Genomic DNA, 26594 nt, shown 5'->3' on the forward strand with positions numbered 1-26594 from the left:
GGCAGCTGTTACGAAGCCGGGCAGAGGCTGCCACCTCCTCACCCAGGGAAGTTGCCTCATGGTAGGAGCGGCCTGCTTCATGGCTAACACCCCCACTCGGATTCCCAGAGGCCATTGCCCTGGTAAACTGAGGCGGGCGGCAGACAGAGGACAGGAGCAAGGGGCCAAGTACTGAAGCCACAACTGCGTGAGAGGGTGTGAGAGGGAAGAAGGGAGCGAGGGGGGAGGAGGGAGGACAGATGGGCAGGTGAGCAGGCGGACAGGTCAGCAGGGGCACAGGTGGGCAGGTAGATAAGGGGACGGGGGATAGGTGGGCAGGTCAGCAGGGGGACAGGTGGGCAGGGGGACTCGTGGGCGGGGGACAGGTGGGCAGGGGACAGGTAGACAGGTGGGCAGGTCAGCAGGGGGACAGGTGGGCAGGGGGACTCGTGGGTGGGGGACAGGTGGGCAGGTAGATAAGGGGACAGGGGGACAGTGACATCACCGAGTCCGTGAACATCTTGGTGACAAGCAGTTAGTGAAGTGGGGCTCTGCCAGGCCTGGGGCCAAGAGTTCAAGCCCCGGTAAGTGGACCGGCAGAGCCAACCCCAAGGAGCCTGGTCCCCTCTGCGCCCTGAGATGGGGGGGCAGCTAACACCACGTTCTTAAATAAACTCTATCTGAGGGTAGTCTAGATCCACAAAGGAGAGCCAACCAGAGCCTGGTCCCCTCTGCGCCCTGAGATGGGGGGGCAGCTAACACCACGTTCTTAAATAAACTCTATCTGAGGGTAGTCTAGATCCACAAAGGAGAGCCAACCAGAGCCTGGTCCCCTCTGCGCCCTGAGACGGGGGGGCAGCTAACACCACGTTCTTAAATAAACTCTATCTGAGGGTAGTCTAGATCCACAAAGGAGAGCTGCAAAGGTAAGTTCACCGATACCACCGCGCCCCTGCTGCTGCTGCTGCGGCTAAGTCGCTCCAATCGTGTCCGACTGTGTGCAACCCCACAGACGGCCCACCAGGCTCCCCCGTCCACGCCTACCGCCTCCCAATACCAGCGTCTGAGCAGCGTGCAGGGTGTCGGTCACAGCGGTTTACTTCCCAGGACTCCGCTGTTACTGACTAGAGCCCACACGGCACTCAGCTTTCGCTAGTCCTTGCCTGCTCGCTCTTTCCTGTACTGCGCCCCATCCCAGGACCCACACCCATTGGTCGTCACATCTCCTTGGGCTCCTCTGGGCCATGACGGTTTCGATGACCTTGGCCGTGTGGGGGTCAGGGGTACAGGAGGACACCCCTCTGCTGGGGTTTGCCGGGTGTCTGTGCTGCAGTCAGACCAGGGCTGTGCATTTGGGCAGGAAGACGCAGGAGTGAAGCGCCTGCCCGTCGCGGCCCATGGACACAGCCCGCGATCGCCTGGCTGAGGGGCGCTTGCCGGAGCCCGAGGAGGGGCCGGAAGGAGGTGCTCCCCACCAACAGGGGAGAATCCACACACGTTCCTTGGGGTTCTCCTGCGCAGGCAGTCTCCCTCCCCTCCCACTGGTGTATTCATCCTTCCGCTGGGCCAGCACGTATTGCGGATGTCTGTTTAACATCGTGGGTTGTCATCAATCTGTTATTTATTCTGTTGCTCAAAGCATCCCAGCCATGGCCATGGGGAGCTCTGTCAGTCGGCTCCCCTGACAAAACAGCTTTCTATTAATCGAGTAATTATTAGATGAGGGCAGGAAGAGGGAGAAACAAGGAAGTCACTGGCCGGCAAAGACCATTACACAGACGCACGTATGCACCAGCACACATGCGCACACACTTGCACACCTGCGCACACACACCCCCCGTGGACACAGACAGGAGCGGCCTGGGCAGCTCACAGCGGGACCCTTGGCACAGGGTCCGTGCAGGGTGGGGGTCTATCCCCCAGCCCAGCGCCTCCGTCAGAAGCTGCTGCTTTCTGCACCCTGCTGGCTCCCACGAGCCTGCCCTGCCCTCAGGAGGGGTGGCCGCCCTGGGTGCCAGAGGGGACAGGCGAGGGGCTGAGGGTCAGGGAGCTGGGCGAGGCCAGCACTTCCCCTCCAGATGTCATTTCCTGTCTCTGACTGGCTGTCAGAGCCGGAGGGAGTGGAAACAGGCTTCCTGGGGCAGGTGTGGACGGCTCCCCATGTGGGCCAGGCTCCCTGCCCAGGCAGCGGGCCCAGGGCAAGGGGGCCTCAATCAGAGGCTTGGACTTGAGGGGGTCTGAGCCGCGCTCAGTCCCCAGCAGCCCAGTCCCCAAGGAAGCCTCGTTTCTTGCCCACAGAGGGGCTGATGTGGGGAAACATGCAGGGTCGGCACTAGGCAGGCCAGATCAAGGAGCCAGCTCTGACCTCTGGGAAAAGGTCAGGACATCTGCTTCCAAGTCAGAGGCAGACAGTTCCAGAAGTGAGGCCAGCACGGTGGTGACTGGCTCGTCTCTGCAGGAGGGCGGGTCCAGGCGGCCAGCCCCCAGCCCACGGCCCGACTCCCACCCCTATCCAGGACTTCCACTCCCGCTGCCCCTCAGGCTGCAGCTTGGCTTCACCAGCTCAAAGCACAGGCTGGGATGTTGGGGGCCCCCTCCTGCCCCTGTGGACACGAGGCAGGATTCCTGGCGCCAAGGGGCAGCTGAGGGCACAGGGGTAGATGAGGGGTCCTGGCTGCCCCTGCTCTGAACAGGGAGAGGAAGGAGGTGGCAGAGCTGCCGGCTAGCACAGGCCGCACTCTGCTGGCTTCTAGAAGGCCAAGGCCTCACCGCAGACATGGTGACAGCTGTCTGGGCACCTGTCCTCCCCAGCTGAGGCCCCCGAGTGCCCTGAGGACCCACATGATGAGATGTGGAAGAGAGGTGATTTCAGCACGAGAGGGGAGCTGTGCCCAGGCAGCCCTGGAGGACCACAGTGGGGGACCCCGCTGTCCCAGCTGGCCCAGAAGGGCCCAGACTGGGGGCTCACCACGTGCCTCCCCCCAGGCTGCACTGGGTCCAGCCGCCCACGAGCACAGCCCCAGGGTCACATCAGGAGGTTTAATCACAGATTCGTGTTCCGACAGAGCCTCAATGTGGGTGCAGAGAGGGGCCCAGCCCCCTCCCCCTGCACACTCCGCTCTAAATTACTCATCTGTGCCGCTGAAGCATCGAAAATCAAGTGGCTTTTTGGAAAATTTTGATGTCACAGAACATTTCGAAAGATGTTTCGTAAGACAGTGTTTCGATAGAGAAGTTCATATACGGCCTCTCTCCCAAAGTCCTGCAAGGACAGCAGCCCGAGGCAGGACTCACGGGGGTCCAGCCTCTGCTTGCACACTCCCAGGACGGGAAGCTCACCCCCACCCAGGCGCCCTCTATCACCCACCCACTTCCTCCCAGGGTCCTCCACGGCCCTGCCAGGAGCAGGGCGCACCCCTCAGGGAGGCCTCGTTTATCTGCTCATGTCCTGGGGGCCTGGGCCAGGGGAGGGGCTGCAGGGGGGCGGAAGCTGGCCTTGCCCTGCTCCCCTTCCTCCCTGCCCTTTTTCTGGGGCACCCAGAGGCTCAGTTCCTGGGTATGCTGACAGGCAGATGGGTGACCAACCTAACCCAGCTCCTTGCGGGGAACTGTGGTCTGAGGTCCCCGCCCAGCTGGAAACCAAAACCACAGAGGGAGGGGAGGGGAGGAGAGGAGAGGGTGGGGAGGGGAGTGGAGAGCAGAGGAGAGCAGACGGACCTCCATGGAGCCTTGCAGTCGAGTCAGGGTGGCCAAATGCCAGATGCTGGCCACCAGCCTCTTTGTTCTGGTAAGAGGCAGGCTGGGCAGGACGCGGCAGGGGTGGGGTGCGCCGTGCTCCTGGGTCTCCAGAACTGTGGGTCCTCCCCCTAACACACACACCTGCCTTCCCGCCCCCGTGAGCGTGCACCTGGGGTCCTGGGGGCAAAGTCTCGGCAGCGAAAGGTGCCCCCTGAGCAGTGTGCATCCTCCTGCTGGGCAGCAAGGGGCCTGCTGGAGGCCTGAGGGCCTTGGGTGGCTGGGGAACTGGGGTCGGAGAGGGGTCCCCCAGGGGTGCGGGCTGGGGGCTGGCCTCCTGCCCTTGGAGGTGCTCTCACAGAGAGGGGGAGCTGAGAGGGCTGGGGGTGTCCACCCTCAGATGGAACCACCGGAGGTTCTGGGCCCTTGGAGGTGCAGGATAGTGAGTGTCGTGCTGGCAGGGGGGGTGTGAGCGTGAGTCTGTGTGGTGTGTGTGGTGGCGTCTGTGTGTGTGATGGGGCATCTGTGTGTGATGGGGTGTCTGTGCGTGTAGTGGGGTGTCTGTGATGGGGTATCTGTGTGTGATGGGGTATCTGTGTGTGTGATGGGGTATCTGTGTGTGTAGCGGGGTGTCTGTGATGGGGCATCTTTGTGTGTGATAGGGTGTCTGTGTGTGTGATGGAGTATCTGTGTGTGATGGGTGGTGTGTGTGTGTGGTGTGGTGTCTGTGATGGGATGTCTGTGTGTGACGGTGTGGGGGTAGCTGTCTGCAGCAAAGACACCCCTGAGGCCACCCCCAGAACACCTGGAAGCCCTGAAGCTGACCCTGTCCCATGAGACCAGGATGCTGGAGACGGCTGGTGGGGGTCGGTGCCCAGCCCCGCGCCCACCAGCTGTACGTGCCTGCCTGCAGCTCCTGAGCTCTGCCATGGCCGCCACAGCCGCGCTCAGCTACTTTGGGCCCCACTTCACTGTCATCGGCCCCGTGTCCGCAGACAGGACCACCTATGAGGCCTTGCACCACTGGGGTGAGTGATGCTGTGGGCAGCCATTGCTGGGGAGGGGCTTCAGAAGCAAAGGCAGCTGGGGAGGAGCCCTGGGCTGGGGTGAGGACTGCTGAGAGAAGCTGGGCTGGGGCAGGCAGCGGGGTCAGAGGCAGGAGGGGCTGCCCTGAGGTCCCAGCTCCCCCCGCAGAGCCTAGGTCTGCCTGGATCTTCCCTGGGCCTCTAGGGCAGCGTGGGTATGTCGGGAGGTAGGAAGGGGTGCTCACCCACAATGAGGCCTTGAACAGCTCACAGAGATGGCATCCTATCCCCCCAACCCCACCCCTGGGTGTCTTGGCCTCAGGAGAGACCACAAGAGGCTGAGGAGGGCAGATGTGGTGAAAGCCGAGGCTGGCGGGGTTACCATGGTCCTAGCCCCAGGCCTCCCGTGTTTATCTCGAGCCCCAAACCCCAGAGCCCCGGGAGCAGGAAGCCTGGGGCTGGGCCTGGACTGATAAGATTACCAGCCTGTCAGCTGGGCCTGGGGGCAGGGACGGGCTTCTGATGGCCCCCAGGGGAGGGGAGAGGGGACGGGCGGGAGGGGCAGCGCAGGAAGGTGGGGGCACATCCCTGCTGAGGAGACAAGGCCCCTTCAGGGCCCCCGGGAGCCCAGCAGCCCCGAGTCCATTCTTGCGCACCCAGGACCCCTGCCTGGGCACCCTGACGCCTCTCTCTACCCCCAGCCTTCTCCGCTGGAATTGCCCTGGCTGCACTCCTGACCCTGGGGGCCATGCTGAGCGCCGCAGCCACTGTGAGAGGGGCCGGGGGCCTCATGGCTGCGGTGAGTGCCCCAAGCTGGGGGCTGAGGGAGCCCGCCTCACCCCTGTGTCCCTAAGGAAAGCAAAGCCCAAGGGGTGTGGGATGGCCAAGACCCCCTCACCCGGGAGTCAGGACCCCCCACCCGGGAGTCAGGACCCCTCCACCCAGAACAGTTGCAAACCCCCCACCTGGGAGTCAGGACCCCCTCACCCAGGACAGTTGGAATTCCCCACCCCGGAGTCAGGACCCCTCCACCTGGGACAGTAGGAACCCCCCACCTGGGAGTCAGGATACCCCCCAACCCAGGACAGTCAGAACCCCCCACCCAGGACCCCCCACCTGGGAGTCAGGACCCCTCCGCCCAGAACAGTCGGAAACCTGCACCCAGGAGTCAGGACCCCCCTCAACCTGGGAGTCAGGACCCCCCCACCCAGGACAGTCGGAACCCCCCACCCAGGACAGTCGGAACCCCCCACCCAGGACCTCCCACCTGGGAGTCAGGACCCCTCCACTCGGGAGTCAGGACCCCTCAACCAGGGACAGTCAGGACCTCTCCACCCGGGAGTCAAGATACCCCAACCCAGGACAGTCGGAACCCCCCACCCAGGACCCCCCATCCGGGAGTCAGGACCTCTCCACCTGGGAGTCAGGACCTCCCCACCTGGGAGTCAGGACCCCTCCACCAGGGACAGTCGGAGCCCCCCCACCTGGAGTCAGGACCCCTCCACCTGGGAGTCAGGACCCCTCCACCCAGGAGTCAGGACCCCTCAACCAGGGACAGTCGGGACCCCTCCACCCGGGTCAGGACCCCTCCACCCGGGAGTCAGGACCTCCCCACCTGGGAGTCAGGACCCCTCCACCCGGGAGTCAAGAGCCCCCCACCCAGGACAGTCGGAACCCCCCACCCAGGACCCCCCACCTGGGAGTCAGTATCCCTCAGCCAGGGACAGTTGGGACCCCTCCACCCGGGAGTCAGGACCCCTCCACCTGGGAGTCAGGACCTCCCCACCCAGGACAGTCAGAACCCCCCCACCCGGGAGTCAGGACCCCTCAACCAGGGACGATTAGGACCCTTCCACCTGGGAGTCAGGACCCCTCCATCCGGGAGTCAGGACCCCCCCACCCAGGAGTCAGGACCCCTCAACCACCCAGGAGTCAGGACCCCTCAACCAGGGACAGTCGGGGCCCCTCCACCCGGGTCAGGACCCCTCCACCTGGGAGTCAGGACCTCCCCACCTGGGAGCCAGGACCCCTCCACCCGGGACAGTCAGAACCCCCTACCTGGGATTCAGGACCCCTCCACCCAGGAGTCAGGACCCCTCAACTTGGGACAGTTGGAACCCCCCCACCTGGGAGTCAGGACCCCTCCACCCGGGGGAGTCAGGACCTCTCAACCTGGGACAGTCGGAACCCCCTACCCGGGAGTCAGGACCCCTCAACCTGGGACATTTGGGACCCCCTCCACCCAGGAGAGTCAGGACTCTTTTACCCAGGACAGCCAGGACCCCTCCACCTGGGCACCCTTCCCCAGGGGTGGTGTGATGGGCGTTCTACCTCATCCCCATCATCCATTGGGGCTTTGAAAGGCAGCGTCGGCCCTCCCAGCCTTGGGTGCTGATCCGAGGCCCGGGACGGTCTGGTTCTGTGACACAGGAAGCTCTGGGAACACAGTTCGGATGAATTCCACCCTTTAGGATGAGGCCAGGCCCGATCGGTTCGCCCATAGGTCAGGACTGGCTGTGGCCCCTAGACCCCGGGCTCCTCCCGAGCTGCATGCCCTCCGTGGCAGCTGCCAGCGGTGGGGCTCCCTCCCCTGCCCTGATCTCGCCCCTTGCAGGGGCCCTTGCTGCCCCCATACCTGCTCCTCCAAGTGGCCTGTCCTGCTGCACCTACCAGCCCCGCCTCCCCAAGGACTGTGGTGTCCGCTGTGGGCTCAAGCTGCCGTCTCTTGCCTGAACTAGGGCCTCAGCTCCTGGCTGGTGCCCCGTGGTGTCAGCTGCACCCCCAGTCCCTCTCAGGCTCCCCGAAACACCAAGTCTAGCCTTCCTGGGCCTCCAAGGGTCCCTGCGGTGCCCACTTTTTGGCTTCCAGCCCTCTGCGCCTGCAGACCGCACCCCTACCCTGGGAGCAGTTCATGAGGCGGCCCCCCCGGGAGCTCCTGCTGGGGGCTGTTTCCCCAGGTGTACTCTGAAGCTGACAACCCTGGGCTCCCTGGCAGCCTTCTGGGTCCCCACGGCTGGCAGGGGTCTCGGCCAGTGGTGTCAGCAAATGTGTTGAGTGACTCCTGGGTTACAGACACCTCCAAGGCCAGGTAGCTCAGTCGGTAAAGAATCTGCCTGCAGTGCAGGAGACCCAGGTTTGATCCCTGGGTCGGGAAGATCCCCTGGAGGAGGAAATGGCAACCCACTCCAGTATCTTTGCCTGCAAAATCCCATGGACAGAGGAGCCTGGTGGGCTGCAGTCCATGGGGTCGCAGAGAGTCGGACACGACTGAGCCACACACCAAGGCCGGGGCAGAGTCACGTCCCAGAGCCGGGCCCGGGGCCTGGTGTGCTGGAGGCCCATCTGGCAGCTGGGTCGCAACCAGGACCCCACAGGAGCGTGGGCAGTGCTACCAACCTGGCCTGTATGGTCCGGCTGGGCTGGGGAGGGAGGGAGGCCCCAGGGGCATCCGACCAGGCAAGTGGACTGTCCCCCCGGAGGGGAGCCCTAAGGCCTGGGGCTGCTACAGGGGCTCACTGCTGGAGGTCAAGGCTGCCGGCAGCGGGGCCAGACCCGGAGGTCCCGGCGGCGACAGTCTGCCGCGTCCACCGCCAGGGGGCGCCATGGTGTTAGGCGCAAAGCCGCGGTCTGAAGCTGCTTCTGCCGAAGGCTCCAGTTGGCCAGGGTCTTCCCAGCTCCCCCGACCACCGCGCTCTGCGACCTGCTCTGGGGCAGGGACCCGGGAGCACCAGGGCCTCGGTTCTGCTTCCCTGCCAGGGACGCGGCTTGGGCCCCACGACTGGCCTCCTGCTGCACCCCAGCCTCCCGTGGGCCCCCAGCACTGCCCCCGGAGGGGGTGAGGGGGAGCAGGGGGCCGGGGGACCCCATCCCGCGCCCGCCCGGTGAGCAGGGCCCATGTGTGCACCCCGGGGTGCAGTGTTGTGTCTGGCCTCTGTGTGTGTCAGGAGCGTGCGAGCCCCCGGGAGGGCTAGGAGAGGGTGATCTTTCCCGTCCTGCCCCGCATCTTCCTGCTGCTCCCCCTTCCTGCCCCCGCCCCTCCCAAACCAGCCTCGCACACAGGAAATGCGCGGCTGAGAGCAGGGCTGGCCGCTGCGCCAAGGAAGCCATTTGGATTTATTTATGTTGTTGTTTAGAATCAGCAGAGAGGGCGGCAGGCATGGGGCCCACCGCACCCAGTGCCTCAGCGCACAGGCGGCCCGTGTGCCACCCAGGACCCTTCGTGCAAGGCGAACGGGTGGGCGGGCGGGCCGGAGTGATGCTCCCTCTCCCGGGGAATGGAACAGTTCCTGGAAAATGCTAGTCCCTTGAGCTGGCTCCGGGCCTCCAGCCTGGGAGGCAGCGCTGGGCAATGGCTTCCAGATGGGGAAAGGGGCCCTTGGCCAGCCTGGGGGCGGGAGGAGGAGGAGCGGGAGGAACAGAAGAGGGAGGAGGAGGGAGGGGAGGAGGGAAGAGAGGGAAGGGAGGAGGGGAGGAGGGAAGAGAGGGAAGGGAGGAGGGAGAGGAGGAGAGGGAAGTGAGGAGGAAGGGGAGGAGGGAGAAGGAAGAGAGGGAGGGGGAGGAGGGAGAAGAGGGAAGGGAGGAGGGGGAGGGAGGAGGGAGAGGGAAGAGAGGGAAGGGGAGGAGGGAGAGGAAAGAGAGGAGGAGGGGGAGGAGGGAGGGGAGGAAGAGGCATCCTAGAGCCATCTGGAGACTGAGGCCTGGTGGACCCCTGGGCAGGCAGGAGAAAACGTGGGGTGGAAGCTGGTGGGCCTCCTACCCCTGAGCGGAGCTGGAGGTCCCTGTCCCTGCATGGAGTCTGGGAGCCGGTGGGCTGGCCCCCCATCTCCTGGTTGCAGCCCCTCCACCAAGTGTGGAACAGAACAGTCTTCTTCACCCCCGTCCAGCCCGGGCACTGTCAGCGTGTCTGTCTGCACCTGCGTGTCCCTCCATGCTGGCCATGGGCCCCGTGCTGGCCGTGGACTCTCTGGTGTCACCCCAGTAAGACCCTGGGTTGGGAGAGCCTGGCCACACCGGCCCCAGGCGGCAGACAGTCCCGCTCCCGGGAAGGAGCGATACCGGACTCCAGACCTCTGGGCCAGGTGGTCAGCAGGCGGACTGACCGTCCAGAGCTCCCGGAGGAGGCTCAGCCTGAATGGGAGCATCCCCAGCACGAAGTGACCAGTCAGACTACAGTGGGGGATGTCCCAGGGGCAGCCTGGGGTGAGCCTCTGAAATGACCCACAAAAGAGCTTTGGGGACATTTGTGTGTTTTCGGGGGAGGGGACAAATACTCGTCAGCTTCAGAACCCCCATGAGAGAAAGGGTCCGCCAAAGCCCGAGGCCCAGGCATGGGCAGGAGGTGGACAGGCCCGCTGGGTCCTGGGGAGCACACCGGTGGGAAGAAGAGCACCTCCGCTGGGAGTCACCCCATCTCAGGGTGGCCACTGGGCCATGCTCTTGGCCAGAACCCCAGCTCCTGAACCTCTGGGAGGCCTGTTTCAGAAAACCAAGCAAAACCAGCTGTCGCTTCTGGAAAAGGCCCTTCCTATCCAAGCGATTCCCTGATGGCTCAGTCAGTAAAGAGTCTACCTGCAATGCAGGAGACCCGGGTTTGATCCCTGGGTCAGGAAGATCCCCTGGAGGAGGGCATGGCAACCCACTCCAGTATTCTTGGCTGGAGACTCCCACGGACAGAGGAGCCTGGCGGGCGCCAGTCCATGGGGTCACAGAGTCGGACACGACTGAGTGACTAAGCACAGCACTTCCAAGTGTAGCCAACATCCCCGAGCCGCCCCTCCAGGCCAGGCCACTTGAAAGGGGGCACTTGTTCTGAATCTGAATCTCAGGCTCAGGGAAGGTTTGCCCGGCCCTTCTGGGGTTGGTGCCTTTCCTGGCCGCAGGCACAGAGGGCTGCCTCATCCGGGGGCCTGACCGCCGCCTCCCTGGGGTCCTGGGAAGCCAAAGCCGGCCGTGGGGGCCTCCTGAGAAGGGCCTAGCGAGGCCTGGGAGCCAGCGTGCCCGCCGCCCCAGGTCTGCCTGTGGCAGGGGGAGCCGCCAGGCCGCGGCGGGGCCTGGACTCAGGGTGCCTCCTCCCCTGCCCCTCCCAGGCCTTCCTGAGCTTTGCCCTGGTGTTCTGCGCCCTCGTACAGGCGGCCTTCTGGAGGGCCCACAGCCCCACTCAGGTAAGCGCGGCCCCGCCACGCAGGGGAGGCCCTGCTCCCTCTCTCCTGCGGCCCCCGGGGGAGGCAGGCGGGTGTGGGGACCATGCTGGGGACACTCTCTGCCTGCGGGCCGGCCCTCTGCTGGGCTGAGAGCGGCAGCTCCTGGGGCAGGAAGGGGGCAGGCCCCCCCGGGGCCCGGAAGATGGCACCTGGGGGGTTGGTGGAGGGGAGCCTCCCAGGCCTGCAGGGTTGACTGGAGGGGTCGGCTCCAGAAAAACGCACCTTCGAGGACTGCACCCTGACGGGGGCCGGGCCTGGCCAGGAGAGAGGCCCGTTAGCAGCAGGGGCTGCGGGACAGGGGACAGGGTGTCCAGCGGTCCTTCAGGGCGGCCCTGACCTGCCTGCAGGCGGGCTGCCTGGTGACCTGCTCCTTCCATTGTCACCAGGGGCTGTTCCCAGGGATGTTCACTTTGGTGGTGACCGTGGCGATGGTGGGCGTGGGTCCCTTTGCGGGGGCGGGGGGGGGGTGCTCCGTTCTCCTCTCCTTCCTCCGTCCACCCACCCCTCCATCTCTGGTTGCTGCTGGTTCTGAGGGACCCCGGGGCGGCTCGAGGCTGGCAGGGAGGGAGGCCCCAGTTCTGAGATAACGCAGTCACGCGGGACACCAGCCCCTGGACAATGGGGCTTGAGGCCTGCGGGCCCGGGTCTAGGGTGGGTGCCACCCCAGGGAGGAGGGCAGGACCATAGCTCGGGAGGGATCGCTCCCAAGTGACGGGGCGGGGACCGCCTGGCCTTCCAGAAATTCTGCCTGAACTCCAGGCCCTGAGACACAGCTGAAAGCCTGCCTGGGAAACGGGACTGGTCAAGTCCATGAGTGAAGCTGAGTCCTCCCAGACCAGGGCTCGGGGTCAAGGTCAGAACTTCTGTGGCCGGACAGAGGAAATGGGTGCCCAAGAGGTTCAGAGAGACGGGGGACGCAGCCCCAGATGGGCTTCTGTTTGCAGAGGCCGAGGCCTGGCGGGGCCAGGAGGGTCCGCAGTCTGTTGAGGAGGGGGCGCCGCTGGTCCATGTGGCCGATCCCAAGGGCAGAGCAGGGCTGGCCAGCACCCCCCGTGCCCTGTGCCTGTGGCCCTGACAGGCTCAGCTTCGCTCCCAGCCGAGCTGTGAGTCTGAAGGGCAGCCCCTGGGTGCCCCTCCCAAAGGGGCTTCTCTGTAGAGGCCTCCCCCCAGCCCCCAGGAGCGGACACAAGCCAGGCAGGAGAACCCAGGCCCAGGCTTCGCCTGAGGGAGCCCAGACCAGGCCAGACCCCAGAGCAGACCCTGGGGAGCCCAGCCCCACAGGCCCTGTCCAGACAGACTTTCCGAGACCCCGAGCGCGCCTTTCTCCTCTCTTTGGGCTTAAGATTCCCCTGCACTCCATAAGGACAAGCCCGGGGAGACCACGGTGAGTCCTGCTGGAGGACACTGGTGAGGGGAGCGGTTTAGTCTCTAAGTCGTGTCTGACTCTTGCGACTGTAACAAGCCGGCCTTCTCTGGCCACAGGATTTTCCAAGCAGGAATACTGGAGTGGGTTGCCATTTCCTTCTCCAGGTGGGGGGTCTTCCTGACCCAGGGATTGAACCCAGGTCTCCCACATTGCAGACAGATTCTTTATCGACTGAGCCACTAGGGAAGCCCTGGAGGATCCTGGGTTTCCAGGCAGGCAGGTGACCAGCGGCGTGTTTGACCGTGTATCAGGGATCCCAGCGGCCCTGGCCCCTGGTTGCACGGGCGCCCCAAGGTGTTCATGAAGCATGCAGGACAGCTGGGTCAGGAGACCAAGTTTGTGCTGTGCGTTTTCAGGCGTGTGGTTACCCACGCTAAAGCCCAGAGGGCTTCCCTGGTGACAGCGGGTAAGTCTGCCTGCAGTGCGGGAGAGCCGTGTTCGAGCCCTGGCTTGGGAAGATCCCCTGGAGAAGGAAATGGCAACCCACTCCAGGATTCTTGCCTGCACAATTCCATGCACAGTGGAGCCTGGTGGGCTGCAGTCCATGGGGTCACAAGAGTCGGACGCGACTGAGCGACTCACACTTTCACCCTCTCTCTTTACCCACTCTGGCCTGCCCTGCCTTATCCACAGCACCGGCCTGGTTCCCCTGTCCCCGCCCCACCACCGCTGAACTTCTTGGAGTTGAGGGGGCATCCCCAGACCTTGCAGGGCGGTGCCATCCTCTTGGTCTGCAGATGGAGGGGCTCAGGCCCATGGGGGTGGGGAGGGGACCAGGTCACCCTGGCAGAGCCGGAGCAAGAGGGGCCACTGTCAGGGCTCTTAGACCTGAGTCAACGCCTCTTTTCCCGTAGCTGCCCAAAGATCACCCCAAACCGTTCACCACTATTCTGGGATCATCTGGGGTCACCCACCCCTGACCAGAGGGGAAAAGAGCATTCCTTCTGGTTCTTGGGGGGTCGGGGCCCGGAAAGGCAGCCTCGGCTCTCGGAGACCAGGGAGCACCGAGCCAGGCTGCTGGCCCCCCACCCAGGAGCTGCCGGGCCAGGCGAGGTCAGGGTCACCACACGGGTGGTCCCTGCCAAGACAGCTGCCAGGGTGCCCGGCCGGGCAGCTCCCCCGGGGCAGCTGCAGCCCCCTGTCTTGACTCTGACCCTGTGTGTTTACAGCTCCCAGATCAGGGCTGGCGGTTCTGCAGGGGCGGGGCCCACAGGCCGAAACCCTTCTGGGGCTCCCGCTCTGGGAAGGGGAAGGGGTGGAAGCAGACAGGACCCAGCTGGGCTTCCTCCCTGCACAGCCCCTGCCACCCCCGACAGAAATCATTCTGGTCTGGTCTGTGCTGCAGCTGGCCTTTGGGGTCCAGGGTTCAGGGCCCTGGCAGGCCCCAGTGGGGGCTGGGGCTTCCTCCCACACCTGAGTGGGCGCAGGGGGGCCTGGGTGGGGTCAGCCCTGCGTCCTGCGCTCTTGGGCGATCGGCCCACCTTCCTGGGCCTCCGTGTCCTCGTCTGTAAAGGAGTATGAAGACCTCCCCGTGTGCGGGAATGAATCAGCACAGGTGAAGGGACAAGCGGAACCCACTTGCAGCCGCCGAGCCCGGGTCTGACCTCCGTCACTCGCTCTCACGAGGGTGCGGGCCCCAGGTGGCAGGGGCCGAGGAGCCACCTGTCCTGTGCCCCCGACCCCGGGCACCTGGGGGCCCTTGGCATCGAGGCCAACCCGGGCCAGCAGATCCCTCTTTCCATGGGGTCCTCCTGGAGGCCGGAGCAGAGACCCTCAAAGGGCCGCGCTGTTTGCTCTAAGGGGTCTGTTCACCCCCATTTCTCCCCTGGCACCCCCTGAGAGATCCTGAAACACGGGGTCCAGATGGCCTGTCTACCTGAGGATGGCCGTGACTTCTGGTGGTCCCGAAGCCATCCCGCAGGCCCTGACCACTCCCTGCCCCCCTCTCCCGGCCCCTGGCCCCCCTCCCAGCCTCAGGCCCTGGTAGGTGCCCTGAAGCTTGGCGGGCGTTCAGCAGGACTAGGCAGTCGTGCTGTGAATACAGAGCTTGAGGGCGCCTGAGAGCCGCTCTGCCCAGTCCCCAGACAGGCCTGCGGGCGATGAATTGCCAGGCCCCGCTTAATAATTCAGGCACGGATTGAGTGCGCGGTGCCTGAGCTGGGGAAAGGCTGCGCGTCCCCCAGCTCCAGGGCTGGGCCCCGCCCCTCGGGGCCACTCCCCGCCCCCACGGTCCAGTAGCCGCCAGAGCCGGCCCTGGGCCACCGGGGGCTGCTCCACACCACCTGCAGCTCCTACTGCCCCCGCCCCCCAGGCATCCCCCGCCAGGCAGGTTAGCAGACTATGGGAGGGTGGTCAGTGGTAAGATTGGGAGGGGTCCTCGTGGGGAGCTGGCCTGGCAGGGACGCCCCAGGCCCTTGGTTTGTATTCAGCAGCCTAGAAACCCTGTCCTGAGGGGTGTCCCCCAGAGCCCTGGGAGATCGGGCTTAAAGATTAGGGCGCCCTGCAGGGAGCACCCAAATCTTGGGATCCAAGGGCCTCTGAGACCTCCCAGCCCCCCATGAATTTCTCTCCTAAAGACACACAGGACCCCTGAGCCCGGGGATGGGGTCCGTCTGTGGAGCACCACCCACCCAGGCACCGGGCCTCAGGAGAGTCAGACGAGCCCCACATCCAGGCCAGGGGTCTCCGGCAGGGGTGTGGCTTTGTCGGATCCACCTCTTCACCTGGAGGAGGAGCTCATGGCCCCCACTTGGAAAGAGGAGCCCATGGCCCCCCTTTCTGGGGTCGGGAGCGGGTGGGGAGCTAGGAGGGGGAAGAACCCACAGCTCAGCCCCGGTGGGCGTGCCCCTCCAGCCAGTGTTCCTGGTAGCACTCAGAGGGGCCAGGGTCTCCCTGGGCCCTAGTGAGGGGTAGGGGGGGCTGGCCCCTGTCACGGCCTCCTGTACCCCTGACCCCAGGCTGGCTCTGCTCCCCCCACAGGCCCCCCCGAGACCTCCTCCCACAGAGACTAGGACAGCCCACCCGGTCTCCACCCCCAGGAGAGGGCCCCCTCGCCAGGCCTCCTGCAGGGGTGGCCAGCCTGGCGCCTGGCCCCCCGCCCAGGACGCTGCCCACCTCCCCCTCGGGTAGTGAACAGAGCGGCTGGAGCATCTGCGAGGCTCGGAGATCTGGGTCTCACCAAGAGAGCAATGAGCTCGGAGCGCGATGTTGGGGGTGCAGATACGCCTGTCCCTACAGGGGCACCAGGGCTTTGGGCAGCACTGGGCAAGAGTGCCCCCCCGCCCGCCGGCCCCCAAGTCCTCCAGGCTGGGAGTGGGGAAGCCGGGTCCTTTCCGGAGGGCGGGGTGAGTGGCCAGAGCAGGGTACCCCCGAGCACCCGCCCACCTATCCCAGTGGGCACACGACTCAGGGGCAGGAAGGGAAGGGAGGCTGGGCTCAGGGTCTCTGAGGTGGGGAAGGAGGGCAGGGGAGCTCAGAGGCCTTGCCTCTGCCAGACCAGTGACTCCAGCACAATCACCAAAGACTCCCTGGAGGAGGCAAGATTCCAGTCTGCCTCTGGCGAAGTAACTTGGCAAGGGGAGGGCACTTCAGAAGGCGCAGGAGGGGACGTTTAGCTGGGCAGATGGAAGGAGGCCTGGGGAAGGGGCACAGGGTGACGGCACAGCTGGCCAGGCCCTTTTGCTGCTCTTCTCTGTCGGCCTCAAGGGGCCTCATCAGCCCTGGGTGCCCATGGCCAGCCCTGGGCTTTTAGGGCTTGCCTGCACCCCAGCTGCCTGGGCCTTCTGGAATGTACCAGATGGTTCTGGGGGACGACCTGGACCATCCCTGTGAGCTGAACTCCGGCACGAGGCGGCTCCTGGCTGTCTCCCCCAGGCCCACCCTTCGCTCTCCCTCCCCACTGTCCATTTCCAGATCAACAGAAGCAGGTGGACACAGGCCAGGCCCTCCTCCCACCGTAAGACAAGAGCTGGTTTACCCTGCGGGACCCCAAGGGCAAGAGTGGCATCAACAATCATTCTTAGGGGGAAGTCCCCACAGCTGGAGCACGGGAACCCCTGTGACCAGCACCCGGGGGACACAGGCCCTGCTCCTGGGGGGCCTGGTCCCGAGGAAGCAAGAGGAGGAGGCCGGTTGAGCGCTGCTCAGCACCTGAGGGTCGTCAGCGGGTCCGTCAGGGACGTGAGCTTCACCAGCACGGCCTTCCCGCTGCCCTGTGTGCAGATGGAGGACGCTGTGCTGGACGCCTACGACCGGGCCTACGAGCGGGCGCTGAGGAGCACATCCGGAAGCGGGCGGCAGGAGCTGGTGGCCATCCAGGACACGGTGAGCACGTGGGGGAGGCCCCCTCTGGCGCAGCTCTGAGCAGCCTGCCATCCAGAAAAGGGGCACAGGGGAGCAGTCCCCCAGAGCCAGCTGGCCAGGTGCAGAGCTGAGGGTCCTGGGTCACCGATGCCACGGCGGGGCAAGGCGCAGGGCAGAGCGCGCCTGTCTTCCTCCGCCCTGGGAGGCCTGGCTTCTGAGTCCGTGGGTTCAGAGCGGAGTGTGAGAGCCCGTGTGCACACGTGAGCTTCCAGCTGGAGGTGACACAGCCGGTCTCGGTGCCCGCAGGCCGGGCTGCTGGGAGCTGGGTGTCCCCTACAGAGCCAGCCTCCTGGCCCTGCGCCCCCGTCCTGGCCGGGGGCAGGGCGGGGGGAGGACGTCATGCCTCAGTTTCCCCTCTGCCCCTGGGGTTCTCAGAGCAGACCGCCTCCCTTTTCCGCTCCTGCAGTTCCTGTGCTGTGGCAAGAGCTCGCCCCTTGGGCTCCTGGGGGGCTTGGAAGCCGACCTGTGTCAGGGGGAGGAGGCTGCCAGACAGGTGAGGGCAGGGCTCGCCACCATCCCTGGGCTCTCAGCCCCAGAGCAGCGCCACACCCACCCACTGGCCCCCCAGACCCTCCCAGGGAGGCGGCTGGCCTGGGCTGGGTTCACTTGACCCGGCTGGGCCCAGGTGCTCACTCCTTCGTACAGCTCCCAGCTTGAGGGACTGAGACCCTCCCGTCAGAACTGTCTAGAAGGGCAGGGGAAGGTAGGAGACCCAGGGGCTGAGCTGTGCTGAGCGCCCGCAGAGCGCGGTGGGCAGCTCTGCCTGTGCCGGGGACCCCGAAGCCGGAAGGACATTTCCTGGAAGGTCAGCCTGGGCCTGAATCTGGCCACGAGGGCGTCGGAGGCAGGGACAGTGGCCTCCCCTCACCCCCACCCCCTGTCTCCCCTCCCCCACCGGTCAGGAACAAACTCACCCCATCTCTGGCAAGAGGCTCCTGGCCACCCTCCAAGAAACAGACAGGAGGATGCAAATGGCTGGAAGCCCAGCCCTGACGGAGCCAGCACAGTGCCCTGGGCCCTGGCGCTGGGGGGGAGGTGAGGGCAGTGGAGGGATGGGGGTGGGAGGCCCCAGGTCCTCGCCTGCAAAGTGGGGGTGAAGGCCGGCTTCCTGCACCTTCTGAGGCAGGCAACATGGGAAACGGCGAAAGCCTTGTGGGGAGAGACCCCTGGGGGAGGGGGTGGGAGGGTGGACCCCAGTTGCATTCCAAGAGGAAGTGCAGCCGCAGGGGCGGGGATGAGAGCCTGTCAAAGGGATTCAGGGGCAGATGGACAAACACCAAGCCGGCCTCCACCCCTGCCTGCCCGCAAATGCCAAGTCCTTCCCCGGAGCCGAACGCCACCTCTGAGTGGTTCAGAGTGGGGGGTGGTCCCCTCCCTCTTCCCTGGAAATAGGGTGCCTTTGTGGGCGCCACGGCCTGGGGAGGCCGGGAGGTTCAGACGCGGCAGGAACGCCCCTCCCTGTTAGCCAGTGCCCTCTCCTCACCCTCAGTGGGGTACCTGGGACTCAGCCTGCCCTGGAGGGGCAGACACATGGCCTAACACCCAGCGGCAGGCCCCGCTGGGCCTCTGGAGCCCCTCGTCCCCACAGAGACAGGTTCCATCCTGCTTGTCTTTGCCTGTTTTAAGTACCTGTCTGGAGCTCGGGGCAGTTGTCCTGGGACGGGTGGCACCCCTAGCCTGGGTCCCAGTGTCCGCTAGGGCCCCCCGCCCCTGCGGAGGCACCGTGCCCGGGTCGGGAGGGGCGGTCCGGGCCCACACGCTGCCCTCTGCCCAGGACTGCCTGCGGGGGATCCAGAGCTTCCTGAGGGTGCACGGGAACATCGTCTCCACCCTGATCGGCCTGGGCCTCGCCTTCACGGTAGCTCTCACCACCCCCGCGGCCCCTACCCCCAGGGTCCTGGGGACCCGCAGGGCTCGCCCTGCACAGGGAGCAGGGAGGAGCAGGCCTGGGGGTGACAGGACCTCCTTGACCCCCTTCCCCGGGGGGCGGTGAGCCCCCAGAGCTGCTGGGACATGTGCTCTGTCCCCCCGCCCACCAGGTGTACGCAATGCTGCTTAGCTCCTTCATCTGGTTCACCATCCGCTTGGGCAGATACCCTGTGAGCCAACGGTAGGCCCACCCACCCCCCACCCCCACCGCCACCTCCCCAGAAGGGTCCTAAGGGCCTGCAGGTGCGGGCAGGGGGCAGACAGCACCACCCCTTCCCGCTCCCAAGATCCCGCCTCTGCCCAGCTGTGGGGCCCCTGGACCGAGGGCCCAGGCCGACACCCGAGAGCAGGCCCTTGGGGGGCAGCAAGCACTCCGCCAGGCAGGCTCCGCCCCCTCCCCGCCCCCGCAGACACCTAGTCTCACAGCGGCGTCTCTGGGGCCCCCAGGACAGCCCCCTGCCTCCATCCATGCCGCAGGCTCCTCCACCGCTGACCCAGCCCCTCTGCTCTGGCCACCTGCCCGCCCTCCGGGCCCAGATCCCGGCCCCTCGCGTCCTCACCGTCCCTCTGCCCCTCAGGGCCCGCGACCACCCTCCCCAGGAACCCAGAGTCTACAGATGCATCCGGGAGGGATCCCCGTCTCCGCACCCGTCCAAAGCAGATGTTCCTGGGGGCCGTCTGAGTCCAAGCAGACGCTCGGGTCAGCTTCTGCTGCTCCAGGACACCCACCCGCCTACCCACGGGAGTGGAGAAGCTACGGTCTCGACTCGCATGTGACCCTCGTGGGAGGGGAGGAGCTGTTTCCCTCCACGTGGTGGGGGGTCAGGGAAGAGGAGGCTTGACCAGACCAGCACCTCCATTGAAGCAGACGGGGGTTGGGGGAGCAGGGGTCAACTGCAGACTCTGGGGAGAGGCTAGGGGGTGAGAGTGCGGGCAGAGGGAATAGAGGGTGGGTTTGGCAGGGCTCCCTGGCCCCCCACTCCCAGGCTCTGGGGAGAAGGGAGGACCCACTGCAGGCTCAAGCAGACTGGAGGCAGTTCAGTTCTGCACAGCGTCAGGACTGAGGCCCCACCCATGTCGGCTGTCCACGGGCTGCTCGGCTCCGGAGACCACTTCCCCTCCTCACACGGCCCCCCATCCTCACATCGCAGGCAGGAGGGCTCCTGCTCCCCTCTGACCCTCCAAGCAGGACTATCTGCAGGCCCAGGTGACTAGGTGAGGGCCACCCGGGTGACTTCCCTGTTGTAAGGAGAAATCACTCGTGTAGTGATGCTGCGTGTACAGTCCCGGGGGTGCGTCTGAGAAATCCTGCCTGCTGCTGCCCCCGTGTCTGCCATCCGACCACCTGACGACTGGCATCCTCGGCTCAAGCCCCAGAGTCCTGGGCGGGACACCGGACTGGCCCAGCCCAGCTTGGGGGCCCCGTCGTAGCTGCCAAAGGAGAAGGAAACACGGCCCGTGGGGCTTCCACCAAGGGGGTGCGGCCCCGCCCCACCGAAACCGGCAGAGTCTGCTTCTTCCCCAGTGAGGAGCAGCGTCTGTGAGGTGCAGCCAAACGGGGACGAAGTGAACAACGCCCGCTGCCCGCAGTCACACACAGGCCGTAGTACACCTCCCAGAACAAGCAGCTCCCCAGGGACAGACAGCAGCCTTGTGCCGGAAGCTCGTGGGCAGAAGTCTCGCGGTTCTGCGGTTCTGGGTTTGGTAACCGTCCAGGGCCTCTGGGGAGGTGTGTTCCTCTCCCAGTCTGTTCTTCTCATCTTACAAAATAAACTTTAAGGAAGGCACCAGCAGTGGTGGGAAGAAGAGGGAACAGGCTCGTATCAGGGACTTTCCTGGCAGTCGAGCGGTGTACGCTTGACGCTTCCACGGCAGGGGCCGTGCAGCATGGCGAAAACCGAAGAAGAAGAAAAGAGAAGGGGTGTGTCACGGTCAGAGTTCGTAGAATCGGATGTGAGAGTGCAGGAGAAGAGTCTGCGCCGGAAGCTGTGGCCGGCACCCTCTGCCATCAGGCTCGCCTCTCCCCTCCCACGCCCACCTGCTCCGAGCCCTCCCACCTGCTTCTCCTGCTGGCGAGCCCACTCTTCTTGGGGAGGGTGCTGGGAAGGAAGGCCTCCTCCCGGTGGTGACCTCTGCCATGCACCCTCATCACCCCCTCATCCCGCCCTCACTCAGGAGCAGGACCGCATTTCCTCTTGATCCCGTCACCGTGGCCCCCTTCGGGGCCCCTTAATCCACTGGCAAAGGAGCCCCAGGTGGGCCAGGTGGGAACGCTCCCCCTTCCAACTCAAGGTCACCATTGTTTTGTTCAAAGCATCCCTTTGCTGGGACTGAAAACCAGGCGAGCAGGGCCCAACGGGGACGAGAGACAGAGCGTGTGTGAGCAGCCCGCTCATTCTAATCACAGGAAGCGGGCCCTCCCCGCCGTGGCCTCCACCCCCGTGCATCCTGATCTGGGGGAGATGGCGGCATTGACTAGCATGTCCTAAGGACACAGGGCCACGGTCACCCCACTGTCCCAGCCGTGGTCCTAAACGACGCCAAGGCCCCATCCCATGGGGTCTCCTCCTTGAGGAGCTGGGTATGGGGTGGCTCTCGGGGAGCCCAGGGCATCTCCGCTTGCCTTGCTCCTCTGGCTGTAAGGTCAGGTCCTTGCCCAGAAACAGGGATCCGGGAGGAACCAGCCCAGCAGCACGGTGTTAAGTCGGTAAGTAAGGGAAGGACGGGCGCGGGTGGGGGGCAATCCAAGTGCAGGGCATCGCTGCCCTTCTCGTGAAGGGGGAGCCGGGTTCAGCAGTGTTTCAGCGTGACCCGCCAGAGGGGACGCGACTTCTGGGGAGGCTGTGGGGGTAGTGTTTCCCGGGGAGGTTGGCACTGAACTGTGGACGCAGGAGAGTAGGCGGCCTCCCCCATGTTGGGGGGCACCAGCCAGTTCCCCGAGGCCTGAACGGAGCACATGGGGGAAAGGAGAACGCCCCTCCTCCGGCCCCACCGCCTGAGCTGGGGCGGCTCCAGGCACCGCCTCCTGCCCTCAGACTGCGGTTTCCAGCATCAGGGGGCTCAGGCCTCCAGACTCAGGCTGGATGACGTCACCAAACTGGCCTTCCTGGGCCGCCAGTGTGCCCACAGCAGGTCATTCCCAGCCCCGTAACCACGCGAGCTGTTTCCTCGTAGTACATGCTTTATAGAGGGGCAGGTAGGTAATTGGCTGGATGACAGGTGGAGGGGTGTATGGACGGAAGGATGGAGAGACGGAAGGGTGGATGAATTGAAGACGGACGGATGGGTAGAGACGGATATCCCACTGGTGGGCTTCCCAGGGGGCACCAGCGGTGAAAAACCCGCCCGCCAAGGCACGAGACGCAAGAGACGTGATTCCACCCCTGGGTGGGAAAGATCCCCTGGAGGAGGACAAGGGGCCCACTCCAGCGTTCTTGCCTGGAGAATCCCATCAACAGAGGAGCCTGGTGGGCTACAGTCCAGGGGGGTCACAAAGAGTCAGACACAACTGAGTGACTGAGCATGCATGCAGGCAGCCCACTGGTGCGGTTTCTCTGGAGACTCCTGACCCACACGGGGTCTCACGTCAGTGAACCTGCTACCAGGGGGCAGGCCGGTTTCCCGGAGGTCCGGCATTGTGGTGCAGAGCTGGACGCGCGACTGTGACAGGCTGGGCACCCAGCTGTAGGGGTGTCCTGCTGGGCCCAGGGACGGCTCCTCTCCCTGCCCTCTGCTTTGCGCGGGCCCAGCAGGCAGCATGGGGCTGACTGGGGAAGGAGACACTGCCTGCCTGCCATGGGCTCCAAGGGCCTTACAGGAGTCCAGACCCCCAACCTCACTGGGCAGTGGGGCGCTGCTGGCCTGCCCAGCTACATGACCCAGTGCCCGATGACACCCCCTTCAGGACGGGCAGCTCAGGTCACCCTGCCGCCCCATGTGCGGGGGTCCACCTCTTCCCCAGCCCAGAGGGGAGCCAAACAAGGTGTCCCAAAGGGAGGTGAGGTCCTGGCAAAGGGCACAACTATGTGCCCGCACAGGACTGGCACTGACCTTCTGCATCTCAGCTTCCCCAGCAGCCCTGGGGCCCCTGGGTCACAAGGACCAAGTCCTGTAACCCCGGGGGCACCTCCACCAACTCTGCATGTCGCTCAAAGTCAGCACCCCAACGTGCCGCCTGGATGCAGGTGAAAGCAAAGCGGATGCCCAAACAAGGCCTCCGCCTCCTGTGCACAGGGTCCAAGGCGCGGGGCACACAGCTCTGTCCCCCGGACCCAGTGAGGACCTGTTTTCACAGGGATTACTCGCGCTCTGCCATGCGGTTTTCACCCAAGTGGCCTACCATGCCTCCTCCAGATCTCCTCGGCAGGGGTCAGCAGCCCGTGGACTGAGCCGACGAAAGCAAGTGTCTGAGTGGTCCTGACGCAGGGCACGCTGCTGTCCCTGCAGGTGAGGGCACAGATGTCTGGCCTCTGGCTTTCTGCATCTTAGGACAGACCTAAAAACTCAAAAACAAAGCCAGGTACTGACTGGGCGGGCAGCCGCACACCGGGGGCGGGGGGTGGGCACGTGCGTAGGTTTGTGCCGACTAAGAACACCTGGAGCAGGGCTTCCCTGGTGGTCCAGTGGTTAAGCTTTTGCCTTCAAACGCAGGGGATGTGGGTTCAGTCCCTAGCTGGGGAGCCAAGATCCCGTATGCTTTGGGGCCACAAAACCCAAACATAAAAAAAACATAAAACAAGCTATACAGTAACAAAGTCTCAATAAAGACTTATAGAAGCCCTGAAGCTAGGGCTGCCCGTACGCCACCACCTGATTTTTAAGGTTCACTCCTACCCCCATGGGGCGCATCTCACAGGCTGAGGACCCGATCCAGGGTCCCGTCCAGAGGTGGGGTGCCGTATCGCCGCACGTGCAGAAGCCACCCTCCTGGACATGGCCCATCGGTCCTCACACTGCTCGCTCCAATTCCAGTGCTCACAGCAGCGCACGCGTGTTCTTGCCCAAGACCTGAAGACGTCTGTGCGTCCAGGAGACATGACTTCCCGTTCACATGATTATTGGCTGTTTCTGTTTCCTGTTCTGCCAAATGTCTGCCTTTTGCCCATTTTTAAAATCAGATCCTATGTCTCTATCTTCTGAGGCGTGGGGAAGTCTGTATTACTGGGTAGAAGTCACTTGTTACTTGCATGGATTGTAAATACTGTCTCATATTTGCGACCTGACTTTCACTTTCCTTATAGTGACGTCTGTGAACAAAGGTTCTTTGTTCTTTAGCTTTTGATGAAAACTTTAATACAGAAAAGAAGTAGAAAGAGTAATATAATGAATACACATATATCCACGGGAAAGGCTAATTTTATGTGTCAGCTCGGCCAGGTCCTGGTGTCCAGCTATTTGGTCAAACACCAGTCAGATATTGCAGAAGGTATTTTTCGATGAGATTACCATTTTTGTGTGTTTGCACTGAGTCTTCCTTGCTGCGTGTGGCTCTTCTCTAGCTGCGGCGAGCAGGGCTCCTCGATAGATGCAGGCGCAGGCTTCTCAATGCGGCGGCTTCTCCTGTGACAAAGCCCGTGCTCCAGAGTGAGGGCTCAGTAGTGGTGCTCACGGGCTCAGTTACCCCATGGCGTGTGGGATCCTCTTGGATCAGGGATCAAACCCATGTTCCCTGCATTGGCGGGTGGATTCTTAACCTCTGGACCAACAGCAAAGTCTGATTGAACATTTCAACCAGAAGATTTGGAGTAAAACAGATCACCTTCATCGAGTGGGTGGACCTTGCCCAATCATTCGAAGGCCTTCAGAGCAAAGACTGAGTTTTCCCAGAAGAAGGATTTCAACCTCAAAAGTGAAACACAGGGAGCCAGCCTGGGTTCCTGCCTGCCGACCTGCTCATGGAGCTCAGATGTGCCCCTCTCCCAACTGCATGAACCAGTTCCGTAGAATAAATACCTCGTTCTTCATTCTCTCTCTTTATATATAGACACACATACACATACACACACGTGTGTTTACTTTAAGATATGTGTGTATGTAAGACTCTTAAAGTCGATTCCATATGTCATGACACAGAAATTGCATAGACAAGTAGTTCAGCATTCATCTCCAAAGAAGGAAGCTGTTTCCCAGCAGACCCACAATCCCACTGCTGTGCGGCCACGTTAGCAATAATTCCCTGGCAGCGCTGAGAACACGATCTGCATTCCATTTCCACCACGTTTCCATCTTAGCTCTTATTGCTGGCTTGTTCACGCCTAGAGTCTGTCGAGCCCCCTGCCCTGGGTGTGTCTCCTCAGTCTTTTCGGATTCACAGCAGTTTCCTCCCACCCTCAGCATTTCTCCCCGAGCCACAAGCCCATTTCGGGAGCCCGGGTCAGTGGCCCGAAGGTCCCAGGTTCTGAAGGTGACGTCCTCCTGGTGCCCGTCTAAATGTGCCTCTCTCCCCTGTTTTTCTTGTAACTGGAAGTGATCACTGAAGGCTTGGTGAGATGGCAAGTCACCCGCCTTAGAGGGAACCCTGCACAGGTGAGGCGTGGGGTCCTTGCTGCCCCTGCTTGGGAAGCACGGGCCTGCTTGTCACACAGGGGACAGCAGCATTTCCACTGTCAAGTTACATCTCTCCCTTGCCACGAGCAAGCACTCCATGGTCGTCCTGGTGACAGCCGTTCCCCAGCAGGCAGCCTCCTCCTGGCTGAGCGTCTGTTGGATTGATTATGACACTAGATGTGGCAACACGGCAAGTCGCTGTCGTGATAGTGAAAGTGATAGTCACTCAGCTCGGCTCTTTTCAACTCTATGGACTGTAGCCCACCAGGCTCCTCTGTCCATAGGATGCTCCAGGCAAGAATGCTGGAGTGGGTAGCCATTCCCTTCTCCAGGGGATCTTCCTGACCCAGGGATTGAACCCAGGTCTCCTGCATTACAGGCAGATTCTTTACCATCTGTTGTGATAGGCAGCATATAAATTAGTCTCATCAAGCCCTGCCTCCTACTGGTCACACCCCCATGCAACCCACTTTGTCTAGAGCATGTGGGCTGATCTAGTGACTGACTTACCTCCAACAACTGAATGAGGGGACAGTGATGAGGTGTCTTCTGAGGCTAGACCCAGCTTCCGTTCTCTTATCGTCTTTGCTCACTCTGCTGGGAGTGGTGACCGTATGGAGGGCTGTCCTGTGAAGGAAGAATTGATGCTTTTGAACAGTGGTGTTGGAGAAGACTCTTGACAGTCCCTTGGACTGCAAGGAGATCCAACCAGTCCATCCTAAAGGAGATCAACCCTGAATATTCATTGGAAGGACTGAGGCTGAAGCTGAAGCTCCAATACTTTGGCCACCTGATGTGAAGAACTGACTCATTGGAAAAGACCCTGATGCTGGGAGAGATTGAAGGCAGGAGGAGAAGGGGACAACAGAGGATGAGATGGCTGGATGGCATCACTGACTTAATGGACATGGGTTTGAGTAAACTCGGTGCTGCAGTCCATGGGGTCACAAAGAGTCAGACGTGACTTAGCAACTGAACCACACCTATAAGATTTAAAATGTTTTCTTCATTTTTTGTGTGTGTGTGTTTTTTTTTTTATGTATTATTTGTGTGAAAAGTATTATAAACCTATCACAGTACAGGACCACATAGCCGACAGTGTTAGTTAGATACCCGGGCCGACCTTTTTAGACTTACAAGCGTGATCTCAGAACAGAGCTTGTGTGCATGCAGGGGACTTGCTGTACCACATTTGGGGCCAAGTCGCCTCATACCACCGCAGACAGCTAACATGGTGTATTTGTTACTCCTTCTGTGTCCCTTAGATGACCCTTCTCTAGGAAGACACTTTCCTTCAACTGAGACTACTCGTGAACTAGGACGATTCTTAATCTGACTTCTTCTTGAGTCAGTTTGGTCCATTCATAATTTTCTATCAATGTTTTTGTTTCA

At 63.3% G+C, this 26594-nt stretch overlaps 1 protein-coding gene across 9 annotated transcripts; it reads left to right on the forward strand.

Moving 5' to 3' along the window:
- The first annotated feature begins 3385 nt into the window (after positions 1–3385).
- On the forward strand, positions 3386–20443 carry TSPAN32 (tetraspanin 32). 9 transcript variants are annotated; one of them, XR_011461918.1, is made up of 10 exons: positions 3386–3766; positions 4628–4742; positions 5441–5538; positions 10826–10900; positions 16587–16688; positions 17134–17220; positions 17630–17762; positions 18502–18585; positions 18767–18837; positions 19235–19374. XR_011461918.1 is itself a non-coding variant. In XM_070359445.1 (9 exons), exons 1-9 carry the CDS (start codon positions 3701–3703, stop codon positions 19431–19433), a joined length of 897 nt encoding a protein of 298 aa, XP_070215546.1. In that variant the 5' UTR covers positions 3386–3700; the 3' UTR covers positions 19434–20443. The 9 variants fall into 9 exon arrangements, 8 of the variants coding, with proteins under 8 accessions (XP_070215546.1, XP_070215548.1, XP_070215547.1 ...); XM_070359445.1 differs by lacking the exon at positions 17630–17762 and having other exon boundaries at positions 19235–20443; XM_070359447.1 differs by lacking the exon at positions 18767–18837 and having other exon boundaries at positions 19235–19479.
- The last annotated feature ends 6151 nt before the right edge of the window (positions 20444–26594 follow it).

Source organism: Bos mutus, chromosome 22 (genome assembly GCF_027580195.1).
Source record: "Bos mutus isolate GX-2022 chromosome 22, NWIPB_WYAK_1.1, whole genome shotgun sequence".
In the NCBI taxonomy this organism is placed as follows: Eukaryota; Metazoa; Chordata; class Mammalia; order Artiodactyla; family Bovidae; genus Bos; species Bos mutus.

Bases quoted from the DNA above. Each gene is read 5' to 3' on its own strand.
- TSPAN32 (XM_070359445.1), top strand. From the start codon at position 3,701: ATGGAGCCTTGCAGTCGAGTCAGGGTGGCCAAATGCCAGATGCTGGCC. The intron at 4,743-5,440 runs GTGAGTGATGCT...CTCTACCCCCAG, and splicing joins TGAGGCCTTGCACCACTGGG to CCTTCTCCGCTGGAATTGCC. The intron at 17,221-18,501 runs GTGAGGGCAGGG...CCCTCTGCCCAG, and splicing joins GGGAGGAGGCTGCCAGACAG to GACTGCCTGCGGGGGATCCA.